The sequence below is a fragment of the Peromyscus maniculatus genome, chromosome 6 (assembly GCF_049852395.1).
Source record: "Peromyscus maniculatus bairdii isolate BWxNUB_F1_BW_parent chromosome 6, HU_Pman_BW_mat_3.1, whole genome shotgun sequence".
Classification (NCBI taxonomy): Eukaryota; Metazoa; Chordata; class Mammalia; order Rodentia; family Cricetidae; genus Peromyscus; species Peromyscus maniculatus.
In genome coordinates, this window is record NC_134857.1 from 90,329,183 (window position 1) to 90,342,752 (window position 13,570).

General features: G+C 38.6%; 1 protein-coding gene across 8 annotated transcripts in view; it reads right to left on the bottom strand.

Moving 5' to 3' along the window:
* Positions 1–13,570, bottom strand: part of Ntng1 (netrin G1) — a 351,363-nt gene that overhangs the window by 77,309 nt on the left and 260,484 nt on the right. For all 8 annotated transcript variants that reach the window (XM_015998105.3, XM_015998106.3, XM_042279763.2 and 5 more), the window contains exon 4: positions 9,868–10,040. In XM_015998105.3, the coding sequence (XP_015853591.1) occupies positions 9,868–10,040 (173 nt within the window). The remainder of the gene's footprint in view (positions 1–9,867; positions 10,041–13,570) is intronic.

Consider the following 13,570-nt stretch of genomic DNA (forward strand, 5'->3'; position numbering starts at 1 on the left):
CTTTTGGGCTGAGGATTTCAAGTGGTAAGAACATGGCTGGCTTCTTTCTGCTTCTCTGATCTTTCAGTTTCTCCCCAATATCTAGCTCCAGGCTTTTTATTAATAAGACCATTTAGCAATTCATCTTACAGAAGACTTTTATTGGAGAACCAATATTGTGACACCCCCCCCCCCGTTTCAGGATTCCAAGTGGTTGTGATCAAAGATGTAATAGGAAGAAGTATTAAATGTACTGATTCCTCTCACCACTTTGCCATTCATGAAACTCACTGAGTCAAGTCCAACGTTGTGCTCAACTGAAGAATTTGCCTGACATTGAATGTCTGGCCTATTTTCTTTCTAGTTTTTTGTCCGTCTCTTTTATTTTAATTACCATTTTGATGCTTTCATTTATATTTCCCCCTAAATTACCTATGGGCAAATACAGGTTTTTTTTTTTTTAAGGACACATTAGGAAATTTAAGAATTCTTCTTAATAATAAGCATATCACCTTAACGTTTAAAGTTAGATATGAAATTGAACTTCTTTATTTGAAGAACTTGAAATTTAGATGTCATTAGCTTTAATGATGCTCCAGAAAAATAAATCAATGTGGTACATAATAAAAATACACTAACAAAGAAGGAAGTGGGGAACCAGCACAAGCTAATTCTCAAAGGTTGGTAAAGGTTTGAGATCTTACAGGTATTTAACAAATCATCATATTCAGCCTTTCATTCCACAGAAGTGTCCTAAGGAGCTGCAGGCACCGAAGCTGACCCCTTCATATGCAGCACTAGAGCATGTGACACCCAGTCTCTATCTGAGCAGTGTAAATGTATCCTGGGAAAAGAAAATGCAGTTGTTCATCCCTTCCTATTCCCAAATGTCTGTTAATCTTTATTGCTGTGGGATGGTCTGTATGTCAAATAAAACACTGATTGGCCAGTGGCCAGGCAGGAAGTAGGTGGGACAAGGAGAGAGGAGAATTCTGGGAAGCGGAAGGCTGAGGCAGGGAGACACTGCCAGCTGCCGCCATGACCAGCAGCATGTGAAGATACCGGTAAGCCACCAGCCATGTGGCAAGGTATAGATTTATAGAAATGGATTAATTTAAGCTAAAAGAACAGTTAGCAAGAAGCCTGCCACAGCCATACAGTTTGTAAGCAATATAAGTCTCTGTGTTTACTTGGTTGGGTCTGAGCGGCTGTGGGACTGGCGGGTGACAAAGATTTGTCCTGACTGTGGGCAAGGCAGGAAAACTCTAGCTACACTTTATTATAATGGAATTCTGCTGAAAACCGAGACAAGAACGTAATAGAATTATATAATGTTATAAAGTGATATTTTCTTCATTTTCAAACTGTTTTATTTGGCTAGCTCTTTCTCCATCAAGCAAATAGCTAAAGGGTATGTAACTAAGCTTAGAGAAGTCAACATGGTGGAGATCTCAAAAAAATAAATACCCAATCTGCAAAAGCAGAGTAAGGCAGTGCTAAAGCTATAACTCCTGTGAGAACCAATGGCAGGCTTGCAGCTTTCCATCATGAGGGAAGCAACATGATAGCTGTGCTTCAGAATGCAAGTAAAAATTACCACTGTTGTGATAGATGATTTGAAAAACCCATAGAGTAGGGGAGTAGATCATCCCCCAGTCACACTGCAGCCACTGGGAACACTTAGTCCTAAAATGCCATAAAGAAGAGGTCAGGAATGGTACAAAAATATTCTGTAGACTCATTCATATGCTAGAGTAATTGCTTCAGTGTCTTCCAGTCTGAATTGCTAGTCCAAGCTGTTGTTACTAGGAAGTGTGGGGTGTTGTCTCCTAGGAACTTAAAAGTGAGGGAAATTGCATTGCCATCACAAAATGACACTCTAGAATTCTCGTGTAAATTATCCAAATTGAGAGTCAATGTCACCTTCCTGTCACAGGAGGGCTCTGGGAATAAAGTATACAGGGCAGGCGTGACAGAAGTGATATTAACCTGACTTCCTGTATTAATGTATCTGAAAAATGGGAGAATAAACTCATCAAAGGTGGGAAACCTAGGAAAACGGATCCCCCGAAAGGCAGGGTGGCATTATGGTGTCATTGCTGCCTCAGGAAGAAAGGTGGCAACCTGGACACCCTCCGACTCCCCTTCCTCTTTGAAGGAAGACGGACTCTGGTGGGATGTGGATGTCAGGATGCTGCAGCCATTTAACGTTCCTGCTCCTGAGCTTACAGAGCAGACTTTGGAATATTATCTGATGCAACATGCAGCCTTAAGTGCAGGAAGGAGGATATAAGGCTTTGAGTATTTTTACCGGTCATAAGATTTTGAGTATTTTTAATGCCATAGTAGTTATTTTGTAGTATGGGTAACAACTTGGTATTTGACCACAATTTATATTTCCATATAGCTATCTCCAAGGGGAACCTACTGATCCTGTGCTAGCTCCCAGTGTGAATATATTCATTAATTTAATTTTTATGTCAGCTCTATGAATAGTCAAGATAATTTTATGGATGGAGAAAATATAAATAGAAGAGGATGTGTCACTTGCCCAAGATCAACCTAGTTAACTGGCAAGAAAACTGAATTTTGAACTCAGAACTAGTTTTGTAATTCTAGACCATAACCATCACATTATAGTCATTCTATTTATTACAGACTGAAATCTCTTGTCTACCATTCTCAAATTTAAACAGAAAATGTGAAAGTGGAAAGCTTTCCCCCAAAGTACTCCTGAAGCACGAGTAATGTGATATAAAGTAATTTGGAGGGAAAGCCAGTAACTATTATGTATTGTCTTCTCTTATTCCCTTGGTGAGAATAATCATATAAAATGCTTGATTGAGTAAGGCTGTTGATATTCTTCCTTGAGTACTATAACAACATAATGTATGGGTACTGTCTTATCATTCAAAATTCCTGAAAGTGTTACATTCAAAACCACAACTGTCCCCATGAGCTTCAGATAAGAGCATACAGGCTGGGGCTTGTGAACAGTTTGGAATTCTGCTTGTATATTTGGGTTTAGAAGTTTGTTGCGTGCATAGTTGGCCCTGAACATTTTGTACCCTGGTGATTAAATAGGGATTCTCAGCTTCAAGGGCTGGAGGTCAATGTCTAGAAGTGGTCCAGTAACCCAGACATGGAATTCTGCTCAGGGAGGCTTGTGAAAGTCAGCCTGCCAGCATGCTATTTCTAGACGGTTTCATGGGTAGTGAGAACCAAAGAGCCTGTTTTACTACTGGATTTTCTCCAAGATCTCAGATGGTCTCTCTCTGCTGGAAACTGAAGACTCTGGTGTTAGAGCTGATGGACTGTGAAGGCTACATATTCCAGAAGACATAAGAAGATAGATGCAAAGCCAATCTAGCCATGCATACATTATAGGATTATTTAGGATTACTCAATCATTTACCAAAATAACTGTTCCATAAACACTTAAAAGGACCAAGAATAAAGCATGGCCATGCTATCAAATGGCTAATGTTTCAGCTCCTGTAGCTAGACAGAGCTGAGTTTAAATCTGGCTTTTACATACATTAGCTGTGATATCTTAGGAAATCTTGCTCATTCTCTGTACCTGTGTTTCCCCATATTTCAAATGGGATAATCGTAGTTCACACCAAATGGAGATATTGTGGGGATTTAAGTCTGTAATATATGTAAAGTTTTTAATGAAGTGCAAAAGCCTAAGAAAGCAGCAATAGCTCTTGTTTTAACAGTTTTTGTTAGAGAAAATCAAGCAGTTCCATTAAGTCTAGACACACTATCAAAAATTAGAGTGAGGGAGAAAGAAAGGAATAGATAGTTTGCACAGGAGAATTTAGGCAGGCTTCATTGATGAGATAGCTTGAGGCAGAGTCTCGAAGAAATGAATAGAATTTCAATAAAGAGAGAAGAGAAAGTACTCTTGGAGAAAGACATGAATTTTCTATGGTGTTGTGATCTGTACAGACTACTGGTAATATTGTTCTGTACTCACTAAAAAGACTGGAATTAGAATTGGTTGATGACTGCTAAACCAAGAACTAAAATCATGGGATAGATTGGGATGCTAAAGGGGGCAGGCTACAGAGGGATAATAGACAGGGCTTGGGAATGATGAACAGGTTCAGGGGAGACAGTTTCAAGAACAGGAAATAATGATTAGAGTTCTGAAGAGCCACAAGACTTAGAGAAAAGTCTCTTGTTTGAATGGATATCAAAGGGGAGCTCAAATCCAAGTGGAGACAGAGATGGCCACTCGGATAACCTGAGGAGCAAACATGTGAAATGTATAGTCATTAAAGGAAAGATAAACCCTGGTTTAAGTTTTCCTCCCACCTGCACAGTGTGTAAAACCTGAATTATAAGAATCATAACCATACGCTTCCATACTTGAAAATTTAAAACCACAGCATCAACTTACAAGATTGGTGTGAGTCTAGAAGGGACTAATGCATTTTAAATGCTTAGGAAACTAACTGGATAATGATGCATCCATGTGTACATCTGGGACTATAGAAACTGGTCAATGCAAATTTAATATCAGGGAAAATAATAGAATAGTCATCAAATTACTTCTCATTACTCATAGGAGCAGGCAATATTGTACAACAATTCAAGTTGGATATCTAAACACACAAATAATGCCAACGTCAGATCAATTTAATTTTCCTTCCTTGAAGAATATTAGGCCAGGTCTTTTAGAGAAAGGTAAAAATATAGAATACAACTGAATTGACTGTGCTTTCATCTGTGTCCATGGTGTTCTTAAGCCCACACTGCAAGAAATTGTTCAGATCAGTATGCCCTATAAGAGTAGAAAGCTATTGGATATTCAACCAAATAAAAAGTTTGGGAAATACTGAGTCAAATAGAGTACTTTGTGGCAGAACTTCGTAAATATTTCAAATAATGGGATGTGAATATGCAAAAGTTAGCATAATGTAATTTTCTAATTCTTTTGTCATAGAATTTAAAAAGATTGTGTGTGTTTTTGTGTGTGGTGTGTGTAGGCAGGTGTTCACATGCATAAATTGGATAGATACTTGCCATGTTGCATGTGTAGAGGTCAGAAGGCAGCCTTAGGTGTCAGTAGTTGCCTCCCACCTTGTTTGAGAGAGGATTTCTTGTTGTTTGCTGCTTCACATCCTTGGCTATCTGGTTCATGAGCTTTTACAGCAGTGGTTCTCAACCTTCCTAATGCTACAAACCTTTAATAGAGTTCTTCATGTTGTGGTGATGCCCAACCATAAAATTATTTTTATTGCTACTTCATAACAGTAATTTTGCTAGTCTTATGAATAGTAATGTGTGTTCTGATGGTCTCAGGTGATCCCTGTGGAAAAGTCCATTGACCCTAGAAGGGTTGCAACCCATAGGTCAAGAACCACCATTCTACAGTCTTCTATCTCCACCTCTCATCTCCACATAGGAGTTCTGGGATTATAGATGTTCACTACTATATCTGGCTTTCAGTTGTAATACAAATTACTTAACAGTCTTATTAATAAAAAAAAATAGCCTGATATTGGGGTGAAAGCTGAGAGATCAGAAGAACAGAACAAGCCACAGCCACAAATTCTTACCCTAGGAAATCCTCAGCCTAAGAGAGAGCCACTTCCTGTATACTCATGCCTATATCTAATCTGTCCCTACCATCTCACTTCCTCTCTCTGCCTGGCTATATCATTTACTCTTTCTGCCCAGCTCTATCACTTCCTGTCTGTCTGTGCAGCCCTCCAGAACTTTATGGTTAACTAGTGTTGAAATAAAGGTGTGTGTCACCATGCCTGGCTCTGTTACCAGTGTGGTCTTGAACTCACAGAGATCTGGATGGATCTCTGCCTCCTGAATGCTAGGATTAGAGGCATGTGCTACCATTACCTGACTTCTATGTTTAATATAATGGCTGGCTTTTCCCTCTGATCTCCATGCAAGCTTTATTTATTAGAGCACAAGTGAAATATTACCACATTCAGTGGGTTCTGTATATCATAACTCAGGTCCTCATACTTGCATATAAATTGCTTTACCCATTGAGCCATCTATTAGGTCTGTTATAGAGTTTTTCTAAGGGCAGAAGAACACAGTTTGAGAAACAGATGTTGAGACATTACATTTTGTTGTAAATACAGCTTTTACAGGGAGATTATTAAGTTGCATGTAGAAAAATATCATGCTTATGTTGCATATACCACAGGAGTAAGAGTTTGGGGATTGCTACTGAATACCTTTAATCATGATCTGGACAATAGGAATCAAGAGAATCACGGTTAGGCATTATGTTGGACAGAGTATCTCTCTACTTGGAAAATAAAAATGAAATTCAAAGGGTATTCTATTTATTAAAAATAGGATAAAGATCATTAGAGAGACAAAAAGATGCTTTTTCTATAAAACAAGTTTTTTAGGAGAAAAGATAAAGATCCTTATGAACATGCACATGACTTTAAAAACACTGGATCTTAAATACACGCACAATGGAAAAAATATCATCAGAGAAGTCCTTACTTGGCATTGTTCAAGTTTATCATAGTAAAAAAGCTCAGAGTAGTATGATATATCCAGAAGACTAGGGTGATTTTATTTTTTAATGTTGGTATTCTATACACTTCTTCCTTAGGGCTGTATGTATCATGAGAAAGAGGCTTTGAGTTGCTCTAAAATGCAATAACTTCAAAGCTCAGGAACTTGAAGCAAGGTCCCAGTTTGAGTTGTTCCTAAATGGTAATGCAAGTGTCTTTGAAGTGGATCTTATAATGAAAATCTCCTGCCTTTCTAGCTCAAGCTTGTGCAGGCATACAGAATCTGACATTTTTCCTACCTATTTGTGATTCTAAGTGTAGAGATTATGCATGATTGGTGGCATCTCCAGGCCACCAAAGTGGATGCTGAAGGTTTCAATCTCTTCTTTTTCATTCCAATGACTTGAAGTTTGTTATGGAGATGTGACCTCCTAAGAGTGCCTCTTAGACATTTGACTCACAATGCATGGAATAAAGTCATGTGAGGGTGTGTGTATATGTGTAAGCACATGTGCTAACATATGAATGCATGTGAGAACAAGCAATATGTATGGAGAACCATGAAAGTACAGGAGGTTCTGGAAAACAAAATGAAATTCAATGAACCTGTTTTAAAAATAATATTTTATAAAAAATAGAATGGAGATCATTAAGGAGACAAGAAAGATTCCTTTTTTATAAGCTTTCTATAAGAAGAGAAGAGCTTGGGACTTGGTTGAAGAACCATAGTCATTAACTGGAGTACTTCTAAGACAGGTATCCAAGTAAATGACATGGAAACATTTTCACATGAAGATGTTATATGTGTTGGAAGATTGTTAACCTGGAATAAATAAACCCAAGATAAATGGAGTTGTTATAACATTTAGAAAGATATGAAGGGTTAAGATTAGGAGACATCCAACATTGAAGTTAAGAAATAAATTACATTAACAAAGCTATCTTACATAGGGCAAAACTGTCTTCTACAAAAGAATCTTAAATAAAATTATTTTGTACATTTTGTGAAGGTGTTATGCAAAGCATATTTTGTGAATTAGCTTCTTAATCTTCTGAAAATTGCTGTGAAAGAAGAACCATTATCTTCACACCAAGAATAGGAAACAGGATGTTGGAGAGGGCAGATTATTAGAAAATAGAGGAATGTGGATTTGGTCTTGTAACACACTGCCAAACTGTGAAAGTGTTTATTACCATTGTTGGGTGGGGTTTTTTGTTGTTGTTGTTTTTGAGACAGGATTTCTCTGTGTAGCTTTGTACCTTTCCTGGAACTCACTCTGTAGCCCAGGCTGGCCTCGAACTCATAGAGATCCACCTACCTCTGCCTCCCGAGTGCTGGGATTAAAGGCATGTGCCACCACCACCACCACCCCAGTGGGTATTTTAATTACAGCCTGAAATGTTAGGAAATATTTTGATTTCAAGAATTTTTGGTATAATTTCTAAAGTCTTTTGTGAAGATTTTGCTCTACTGATGGAAAATTGAATTGACCCCTTAACCACTGTTAGCCATTTGGTCTATATGTCATTTTGCTGCTTAAACACAGATGTGAAAGAATTCCAGTAGTCCATAGAAGGCCAATTAAAAACAGGAGAGGGTATAGTTGAACAACCAGGGCTATAGGGTAACTCAAAGGAAGTTATGGTCACTTGGCCAGGCTTAACGTGGTGGTATTTAATATGCAAAGGGATAAGGGAGTTAAAAAAAATGATCCCCTGGAGAATATAGCGAGAAACTCATTTCAGGGAGGGAGCTTCTCAGAATCAAAACCTTCTTAGAGAAAATATTATGGAAAACCAATTATTTGAGGCACAGGGAGTGGAACAGGTAGAATGGGGTAGTGTAGGGTGAAGCTAATGTCTTTAATAGTAGACATTTTACCCACTGCCCTCCCAGTGACTTTGGCAAGGTTCAGACCCTAAGCATGAACCAGAATGCTAGAAAGTATGTGTGGACTTGGCCCTTTTCATACTCTCCCATTAAAGAATCATTAGGACCTAAAGGTAAAATCTGAGCCATTTTCACTTAGGGAGAGCCTTAAGCTAAGTTTGACACCTATGATGATAGGCGTTCACAGGTAGCCAGACATACAAGACTGCAACAGATAACCTCAGGAGATCCCTTCCAAAGTCAGGAGTCCATTGCTTTCAATGACCACAGAATGCTCAGAGTCCCCATTAATAAATCACCTAGAAAAAAACCTAACATTTCTGATTAACAGAGCTTTGATATATTAATTTTAGTAGTGAGAAGTCAGTTTCTCCTTTAACACAGAGAGAACTGAACATTCTTACAAAGGGATTCTTTTTAACCTCTGGGAGGACTCTTCTGCTGCATAGAAATTTATCCTAATTTCCTGTCCCCACACTTCATAGCTTGTTACCTGGTCCATTACTCTGACATGTAACTCGATAAAGCTTGGGTTCTTGTGATATTGAATTTCATCTCCGGCTTCTCCCAGCTGCTGCTTTGAAGTACCAGATAACATTCTTTGCCTTGCATGGAGTCCGTGGCTTGCTGTTCAACTTCTCATTGTCCTGTGGCTCTTCTGACTTCTTGCTGTGTGGTTCTATGCTAACCATGCCCTTTCTCTGCTTTTTGAAGAGGGCAAACCTTAGGCTTTTCCAGGTGGCTAATCTGTCCATCCACAGAATCGTGCAGATTATTCAGGGAATAGTTCCTTTTCACCTTAAGCATGTTAAGTTTTGGTCTTTACATATCTAGGGATGTCTTAATGGTGCATCTCATGTGGCCTCTGTGAATACAGATACTGCCTATGCTCTTTCACAGACAAAAGCCTCTTTTCTTCATGTGGCACCCTGAGGTTTACAGTTATGCTTTTCAATCCAAAGGCATCCCTTCCTGAAAGAATCCAAAGCAGTCATGGCTCAGTGTCTGGCATTTGGGAAAACCCACCTATCTCACTAGACAACATTATGGGCTACCTAGAATTGGAGGGTCCAACCTTCACTGGACAAAGCAACTTTTGGCTTGCTCACTGTGAGAAATAGAAATGGAACTGTCAATACCCAAAGATTTCTGGAACTTGTTTATGTCTAGTCAGTATTGAGAATTTTCATGGCCTATGCTATTTTAATAGGCTATTAATTTGGGAAGGAAAAAAAAACCAACTCCTGTTTCACCTATTTAGAACAAAATTACCTCTGTGATTTTAAAGAACTATTTTGTAACACAATGGGAAGGTTAGGTGACGCAGGTGATTACTGTGTTAACACATGCTTACAAATGGTGAAATCAGGAGTGACTCTTCTGCTGCATTTTGAAGAGGAAAGAAGCAAAATCATAATTGTAAGTGGAACCAAGGAAGAAACAGTTCATCATGCAAGGAACATGTTGCAACAGAGCAAAGTTACTCACAGGTGTTTGCTGTGCCTTTAGGGATAGGGAGGTATGAGCCTGGACTCCAAGGCCGGCCCTGATAATTCTTCTTGCATTTCCCACAGTCTGGACCTGTCGTGTTGTGCTCACATTCACATGTCAGTTTACTGTTGTCATACACACACACAGTGGCATGCAGGTTGCACTTGCACCTAGGCAGAGGAGAGACAAAGAGTTCTCTGTCAGTCAAGTTGGTCTTAGCAGTCTAGCTAGTAGGGGTCATGGGTAGCTCTCAAACCATGCAGCATTTTTTGTGCTATACAGAAACAAGTGGTGAAACACATGGAGATTCAGGCTTAACCCTAAGGATCTCTTCAGCAAAGGTCTTTTGGAGAAGGGTCTGTTGAGATGTACTCATCTTCCCTCTCCATTCTGAGGAAGCCTAATACTAGTCTGTTCTACATGGGCCTGAAGCTCTCCCTGGACAGCAGCGCTCCTAAAGACTTTCTTCCAAAGCCATCCAAAATACTGTCTCCAGTGGATGGCTAATCTGTGATAGCAGAAGTCTGACAATGTCACCAATTTCTCTGACTTTAAAGAAAGATGCTGTCTTTTTTCATATCATTATGACACTTCTCATTTGTTGTAAAAAACCATGACAACCATTAAAACAATTTGCTACTCAGTATTTTTCTAAGGACTCAGCAGCTTATGATCAGGCTTTCTCATTCCGGGACTAAATAATCACAGGAACTTTTGCCTCAAGTCCTCACCCTGGCCCTAGGGGAGGTGAGAGAGCAATCTTTATACTTCCCATTCTCAACATATAGCAAGAGGTGCTTAGAATCCTAGAAAATACAGAACGAACAAACAAACAAACATGTATGTATGTGACAGTGATTTAAGGCCATTAACTGTGACATTTGAACAGTGACATATTAGAGGCAACAATGGAACACATGATTTCCCTAACCCATGCTTAGATTCAAAGGCTTTGACTGAAACTGTGAAGGCTAACTTGCTATTTGCCAAGGCAGCAGGTAATAAAGTGTTTCACATCCTTTTCAGGCCATGTCCTCTGGAAAGGTAAAACCTACATTGACAGAATGACCATGAATAGGAATGTGCCCACACAGAGCAGAATGACCATGAATAGAGACGTGTGCCCACACAGACAGGGCCAGGGATAAAATACCAACATACGTCAGACTCAGAAACTGAAATGTCACCTGTGTGTAGGTGTGTTAAAATGAGAATCTTCTGTGAACTAGGTAAGAATAACCAAACCCAAGTTTCATAATAAAAAATACTGTGGTGTTTTGTGTATTTTCTTTGGAGGAAGATGTCATAAACCGGAAAAAAAATAACAGAACACTTTTTCATAGGTGGGAAATAGAACTGTTTAACTATTGTTATTTCTACAGTGTCTGCATGGCAATGGCTATTCTCGCTTGATGCAAATGGGCTCATATTCATGACAAGGAAGAAAACAAATGGGTAAGGCTATGACCTAGAGATCCTTGGCTCTCTTCTAAGAAGGTGTGGTTCCTGAAGCATTGGCCATTCAGTCAAATCTCTCTGGGAAGCGCAGGCCTCAGCTTCCTAATGGCTTTCCTAGAATGAATAATAGTTCTAGCTACACTTCTTCCCCTGTGTACCTATTATTTATAATAAGATGGAATGGTCACATTAAAATAATAGAAATCAAACTTAAATATATAAATAACATCTTTAGAGACTTGTATTTTCACCATCTGCCTAAAGGGAAGGAGAAAAATAATTTCTTTAAACAGATAGTGTTTAATTGTGAACTAGGCCCTAGAACAATCTCCAATGTGCAGGCAGTTATGTGTACAAGTGTATTTTATTAAGAGATCTTCTTCTTTCCTGCCATTAGCACCTTTATTTATGGACGTGTTTATACATATGGAGGATGTTTGAAACCCAAGCGAGAGAAGCAGCAGATCCTCCTGATTTAACATCCTATCTGGTGTTAAAAATTTCAAATGAGGAAATGAACAGTGTGACCCCAAAGAATATGCTTGCTTCACATTTGAAGACTGAGAATGCAAACACTCAGTGGGAACTGGATTATCTATCCAGCAACTTTCAGTGTGTGCATCCTCGTCGTTCTTCTTTGAGGTCCAGGCAATTTCCATTCTAAAGACATTATGTTAGCTGAGAAAGATATTCTCTGAATAACAAAAGGAGGTAAAAGGAGAATAGATAAATTGTTGCTACTATTTTTCTTAGATTTCTGGCAGTAAAAGACTCACTCTCACCCATCTAAAAGCTTTTTATTGAGGGTTCAACTCAGTACATAACCCTTAACCAAAACTCATATACATCCCCAGTATTACTTTTCTGATTAATTAAGTTACTTCCATGTGTTGGCTTGAAAACTATTACTTAAGGTTTTAGTATTTTTTTTTAATTATTAACTGAATATATGATCCTTTTATCCTCTGGAAAGAGTAGTGTCTACCTTGTACCTGGCCTTCTCCATCTACTTCCCTGTCTTAGTTACGAGTTTCTGTTGCTGTGAGAAAACACCATGACAAAAAAAAAAAAAAAAAAAAAAAAAAAAAAAAAAAAAAAAAAAAAAAAAAAAAAAAAACCAACCAAACAAAAAAAAAAAAAACAAAACAAAAAAAACAACTTAGGGAAGAATGGGTTTATTTCATTTTACAGCTTATAGTCCATTATCCAGAGAACTCAAGGCAGGAACTTTAGCAGGGAAGAAATCTGAATGTAAAAACTGAAGTAGAAGCCATGGAGGATCTCTGCTGACTGGTTTTGCTCCTCCTAACTTCTCCAGTTTGCTTTTATACATACCCCAAGGCCACCTGCTCAGGAGTGGCATCACTGACAGTGACCTAGGTCCTCCCACATCAATCATTACTCAAGAAAATGCCTCATAGACTTGCCTACAAGACAATTTCATGGAGATATTTTCTCAATTGGGATTCCCTCTTTCTAGAAAACTAACTAGCTTGTGCCAAGTGGGTAAAAACAAAACAAAACAATGAACCTAACCAGGACACTTCTTCACTGTCTGTGATGTTTGTTTACTTGTATTTTTATTAACTCACCTCCTGCTCACTCCTTCTAAGGAGCTAGCCTCTCTTGTTAAAATTACCCATGTCTTCTTTACTGAAAACCCAATGGCTATTCTCAACTTACCTTGACTTCTTCAGATGTGTTGACTATGACCACTTATTTTACTTGCTAGCTGTCCCTACTGTGTGCCTAAGCTCATTTTCAGGACTCTGTTTGCTCTGGACAGGCTGTTCCTTTGGGTTCTAACTTAACATCATTAGCCTTGGACACTCTTGTCTAATTTTTTTTCCTTCATTTTCTTCTGTGTTCCTAAGTTTTCTTGAGTTACAGACTTTAATGGCCAATTTACATTATCATCCTCATTAACCCTCAAATGTAAAAGTTACCTTGAAAATATGAAAACATTTCAGGAGACTTGGATTCTCTATGTCCTATGGTGGGAGGGTCTACAGAAGCCCCATGCTCTATTATCAGCAGGTAAGAATTTGTGATAAATATGTTGAGAAGCCCTCCATTTGTATCCTCATCACAGGTCTCTCTCCCTCTGGCCTCAGACTTATTTATCAAAATGCCTTGTGGACATAAGTTTGAAAGGTCCCAAACCAATCTTCTTGACTTTCCTCACCTGCCCACACCTCTTTCTGAGTTTTTTTTCTCCCTCAGGAAGTATTGTTTTTTGTTT